The 6,107-nt window shown below is 34.1% G+C and overlaps 1 protein-coding gene across 2 annotated transcripts in view; it reads right to left on the bottom strand.

Annotated features, from left to right (window-relative positions):
* LOC106460831 (stathmin-2-like) overlaps positions 1 to 6,107 on the bottom strand; it is a 16,047-nt gene that overhangs the window by 2,551 nt on the left and 7,389 nt on the right. Inside the window, exons 1-3 of one of the 2 annotated variants that reach the window (XM_022387632.1) lie at positions 4,728 to 4,828; positions 3,653 to 3,822; positions 1,945 to 2,136 (exon numbers count right to left, since the gene is read on the bottom strand). In XM_022387632.1, the coding sequence (XP_022243340.1) occupies positions 1,945 to 2,136; positions 3,653 to 3,822; positions 4,728 to 4,791 (426 nt within the window). In that variant the 5' untranslated portion in view covers positions 4,792 to 4,828. Of the gene's footprint in view, positions 1 to 1,944; positions 2,137 to 3,652; positions 3,823 to 4,727; positions 4,829 to 6,107 lie in introns of those variants that run through there. The other variant, XM_013920574.2, reaches the window with a different exon arrangement.

Below are 6,107 nucleotides of genomic sequence, written 5' to 3'. Positions count from 1 at the left end.
TTATAACACCAAAATGTTGTTTTTATTTAATTAGACACTCAAAGCTTTGTACTGTCAGTTTCGGTTTGCGTTTTAGTGAACGCTCCTGAAAAAGTTTTAAAGCCAAACGTTGAATGTCTAGTTAAATAAAAACAACATTTTGGTGTTATAAAGGTCGTTTACTTCTAGTATTAAGTTAGAATACCCAAAGTATTTTATATTAATTATAATTAAAGTAATAGTTTACAATATATTGTCATTATTTTTCAACTAAATTATTACTACAATGATACAATATCTTAATTAGGAAATATACGCATCTTTATCTTATTTTATCTAAAATAATTAGCAACATAAATACGAAAAAAATATTGAAAAATAACGTTGAATTAGAAGTTTGAGTAATCTAGAAGTTAGACCTTCCAAAGTCACCCTGAAGAATGAAGGTGTACGTTTCTGAAAGCACTGGGATATTGGGTTTGGATACTTAATACATAAAAATGTTACTGACTTCACCCATTTTGCAAGTTTTAACTGCCAGAAGAAACATTCCTACTATTTCGCGCGAGTGGAACGCAGTCCGCCATCACCCTTAAAAGTTTGGATTTTCGTGGACGAACATTATTGAGAAGAGTTCTTTTGGTACTAAACTGTTGTACGAGGTTAACAGATCGAGCTCACTTGGGTTTTGCGTGCGTATGTGTGTGTGTGGTGGGGGGGGGGGTTAACTCGAATATAGGTAATCGTTATAACCTATCTAGTCCACCTAATTATAGGAGTTAGGTGTTATCGAGTCGTAGACCAGGTGGTAATGCGAATTTTAAAAGCGATAACATTATCTTTTAGAATTAAGACCTTTATATTTCATATAGCTTTAATGCCACACTACTTAAAGCCATCCTAGGGTAGATATCAGCTAGTTAACACAATTGTGCTATTGTTGATATCAATTCCTGCTTTTCTCTTTCTCACGTAATAAATAAAAACTCATTTGGCGAAAAATAATTGTATTTCAGATATAGAAAATAGTTTAATTGTTTTCGGTGATGGAGAATATATGCGCATAGCTATCCATCTTTCAAATTTTGTTTTATATAGTTGTTGAATTTGACACTTCTGTTGACTTCGACTATGGAGTTTAAATATTACTGGTTTAGTGCAACGTTCAGTTCCAGGATTATTAAAATTGCACACACACACCTTGCTAGCAGGCGAAAACCAAATACATTAAAGTTGTAGGATATAAGCAATCTGTCAGAGTAGCAAGACAAGAATAAATATTAAAACACGAGGATATGAACAAACCAATAAAGTTTCCACCTTCTTTCAGTTTTCTTACCAGAGCTAATATTTGTTTATTTTCCCCTATTTCTGTTACAAAAATCCCCGTTAAAATTTTAAAGAGGGGGTAGAATATTGAGAAATAATTTAATAGGAGTCACCGAGCAAACGTCTCCATTAATAACTTAAAACAAAAAACACGATACAACTAACTCAACAAAAACAAAATGTGTATGATTATCTGTTTCTATTTGTTTCAAGTCTCTTCATATCTACCTTTTGCAGATTCGAAGCAAATGCATATGATCTACAAAACAGCTTGCAGTTACGCAACAAACTTAGAAAAATAAAAGCCATACAACGAAAAAACACCAATGAAAGCAACTGCTTAGTAATAAAAAGTTTAAACACCAGGTTAAAGTTATTTTCTAGCTAACTCATTTCTTTTGATATTACAGCAGTTAATACAGCAATAGAACACCATATTTCAGTCTCTGGATTTAATACGTAAAATATAGATTAACGTCTCTGTGAAGTCCAGGATAATTTTTAATAATGTCATTAATATGCAGTTATCCAAATTAAAACAAAACTTTCAGGAATTCTTAAAATATGCATCCTCTACTGTAGAATGTATCGTAACAAGAACAAACTTTAGTTGTTAAACCACAAAAAAATACCTACATGATCACGGGATTTTTCTTTTATAGAATTGATGTAAGCTTCTCTGTTTTCCTTTTTTTCTTCCATTTTTTGTTCCAGATCTTTTTGAGCTTTTTCCATGAAGCTTGAGTTATACTCTTGCTTCTTCTGGTTAACTTCTACCTCCTTATTGCGCTTCTCACTTAGTTGATTTAGCTTTTGTGCTTCTAGAAACTGAAGAATGAACAAGTAGAATGAGGGTAACAACTTCCCATTATGTAAACAACTTGAAAGCACTTACAAGTAAAATAAATTATCTTCGTTTGCAGTTGCAATTATTTACTTATGTTAAAAAGAAGGTACGGGTGAAAACTACCAAGAAGTTTGTATTTCAAGAGTTAATTGTTTTTAGGACTTTTCTTGGTTCGATGCAGAGTTGTTTTGGGTTTTATGCCGTTTTTCGTTTTGAAGCGAAAAGCTACACAGTTGACCCTATGCACAACAACTGTTTTGTGTACAGACCACAATTTTGCGTGTGTGCGCTCGAGCGCGTTTTATAAACCGGCAAACTTACCACCGAATTAATGGCAGAAGCCATGCAACATGTCAACTTTGCATAACTTCCGAAACAATCTACAGACCAAAACAATGCAGAAGAGTGAAGAAGCCACAAGTTTAGGTGGAAGATTTAGTTTTTCAGAAATGTTTTAAAGTGTAATTAATTTATTTTGCTTTAAGCGTTGCTTGAGGACAATTAGTTAAACAGAATAGGCTTTTAGCTACTGACAAAGAGTTATACCATCAAATTTAAGAAATTTCAAAAGTCAGTTGTATAAAGTCGGTTACAACTTTTTTAAAAGCAATATATATACATATATACACCACCTTACACTATGGACATTGGCAAATAAATAGTTGAATGTGCTTTTCCTGTAGGAAAAAAAATCTGATGCCTCATAGATCTGTTTTGGAAATGTTTGTCTTTAAAATGTTTTGGAAACTATCTATTCAAGTAGTATTGTAATTGACGGTAGGAGGAACTACAGTACAACTTTCTAGCAACCATTATTGTAAGTAGAAGAGACTTCAAACTGGGCAGGACTTGAACATAGGACCTTTGGCTAACAAAGTGATGATTCTATACAACCAAGTTATCCTAGAGTACAAACAGTCCCCGACTCCCACCACTCGCCCCCCAGTGGCACAGCGGTATGTCTGCGGACATACAACGCTAGAATCCTGGTTTCGATACTCGTGGTGAGCAAAGCACGGATAGCCGATTGTGTAGCTTTGTGCTTAATTACAAACAAACGAAAAATCCCTCTATTCATAAGGATGTTTAACCGAGTAATAAATCCACTAGTTATCCGATCACCACAACACAAAGCAATATTGAGTTAAATACCAAGTTCAAAAACCTCACAAGTGAGGGTAGATAGAAATAGCTTATACTCTTCGTTATTTCACTTGAAAAGAGCATTCACCATGTCAGCTAAAGTTCCTCAGAGTTTCTTTACAATTATCGGCTTTTTCACTTACAACAAATGTTTGTTAGAAAGTTTACTTTCATAGATTCATAATATGAATTAAACTTCAGTATAATGCAACCCAGAATTAAACAAGCAAAGAACGATATATATACATACATACATATATATACACATACATATACACACACACATACATATATATATATACACATACATACATACACATACACACACATACATATATATACACACACACTAACCTGACGTCTTTCTTCTGCAGCTTTAAGTTTGTTTTCAATATCTTCTGCTGAAAGATTGCATTTGGGCGGAGAAGTAGTAAGTTTAGGAGGCAGAGTAACCTCAGAGGGTTCCGCAAGTACAAGTTCATACTTCAGTCCTCCTCTCGATTCTTCAGTTGCACGAACAGTAGCTAAGAAATAGAAACTAAAAATTAATATAGTGTTGTTGTACGAAAGGCTTGGAAACGTTTACCACAAACCACGTACGAGAAAATTTTCGTGGTTGGGTACACTAAAGTATTTCTGATATTACCAACGGGTAATGCAAACGACTGAATCATGGTTCGTGTTAGTTTCCACATTCCCAATATAAACCTAACAAATTCAACTGTTTTAGAGAAGTTCAGTGAATGCTGTGTAGATTCGACAATAAAATTCACATTCAAATCTCGTCAATAACATATAAGCACACCCATAAATTAATCAGCACTCATTAAATAAAATCCTCAAAAGATTATTCTTTTTTTTTTATTTTTAAAGAAGTAACGCATACTGAAGAGTATTGTGTTTTTGTAGAAAAAGCAATACACTGGACTATCCACTACCTATCGAACGAGTGAAATTGAACCCCGTAGTCAAACTTTTGCTGACCCACCGGCGGATAGAGTAAAACTAAACAACTTAACTAGTTTTTTTTCTTAATTTTTGGGATGGGAGGGAGGGGGTGTCCATTCTTTACACTATACAGATACTCATTCGATTTGTGGATACAAAAAGAAAAAAAAGTTTTTTTTCTTTCTTTATAAGATCCTCTATAAAATTTGTACAGTAATATAAACCTTTATGTTAATGATTAGTATCAAAACTTAAGATAACATACGTGGAAGGCGATGTTATTTTCCTAATACTTTATATTCTACACTTTTTTTTTTTACGCAACCTACATATTAGTTACTTTTTAAACAGGGCGGTTTGCCATAAAATGTGACAAATACTAAAAGCGTTTAAGAAGAGATTGGATGAGTAATCTACAAACAAGTGTGGGTATAAACTACACATCGAAAACGATCTTCCTATAATAAGATGGTAGTATTATCCATTTTGTGTGATGAACAAATACAATGAATTATCAGAACGAAATTGCTGAAGATTCGTAACATTTTGGGGTATACAAAACAACCTCATTAGTATTCCGTTTCACGATACGAGTTTAATGTTTCAAAATGAATTAAAACTAGTCGTCAAAACCCATCCGAGTTTTAACGAAGGTTATATAATAAATTACGTTAATGTACAGACTACCCGCCACGCCGTTGGAAATACTGCAGTCTTATCGATCTCAGACCCATTATACTTGGGGTTCAAGAACGAGCAGTCTGAAGACGAGCTGACCCAGACGGTAAAAAAATAAAATAAAATCGATAGGTTGGAAACCTCCGAATCAATACTGGAGAAGCGAATCACGTGGTACTGAACCATTCCTAATCAGATTTTAAAGTCTAGTCGCTATGACGTCACTTTTGAGATGCGCATACGTTACGAGACGAGATGGTTCCACTGTCCCAGGAGACAATCTAGGTTCTTTAACCTAGAAACACAAGTTTGACGTCTACATAAGCAAACATTTCACGGCAAAAATCATGCCTGAATTACAGTTATTTTCTTTATCCTGAAGACAATAATTAATGGTTCAGAGTTAGTTTTGGTGAACACTGAAGGTTTCTTGTATCAGATTTAAGTTCCATAATATTTCACCTCGAAAATTCTACTAAAGTCACAGAAGGTTCACATGAAACACATTTATAGTGGAAAATAGAAACGAAACTCATCTTACTGAACTTTATACTGAAGCATCTAACAATTTTATTTTAGCTCACATTAATAGTCCGGCTGGCCGGATCTTTGTTAAAACTGTCGGACTTGTCTCATAATTTCACCGACCGCTGTTATGACCAGTCCGGCCCTATGTTCAGAGATAAAGTAATTTAAATAATTTTTAATACTTTACAGAAAGTTCATTTAGCTTAAGTTCCAGAGAGGAAGAAATTTCACAAAATAACGCGTCATTTTCCATTGCAACGTGATTCAAAGACATTAAAATAGTTATTCATGAAACGAAGTTTCGTTTAAGCCTTACTGCTAGAACACACCATTGTACATAATACACATTGTGTAAACAATTAGCACTAACTTTTCCTTGCCGATAAAACTGCAGCTACTCCAGTGTGATTAAAAAAGACGATTGGGGACATTTCGAAAATTCCGAAGTGAATAAACAGTTAACAACTTGTTCAGTGGCCTCCCCTCTCATTACGTATGTAGCAAACACTAACCCCCCCCTCTCCTTTTCAAACGCTTATAAATGCGAGGGATAATAGTCAAAACATACTGTTACGTCTCCGTTCGTTGGTCAATTTTCCGTAAATTCGTTCCGACGAAACTTTAGCGACACAAGTCCTTTCTTAAATAAAACTAG

Source organism: Limulus polyphemus, unplaced genomic scaffold, assembly GCF_000517525.1.
Source record: "Limulus polyphemus unplaced genomic scaffold, Limulus_polyphemus-2.1.2 Scaffold844, whole genome shotgun sequence".
NCBI classification, from domain to species: Eukaryota; Metazoa; Arthropoda; class Merostomata; order Xiphosura; family Limulidae; genus Limulus; species Limulus polyphemus.
This window is presented reverse-complemented; position numbering and strand designations above follow the sequence as displayed.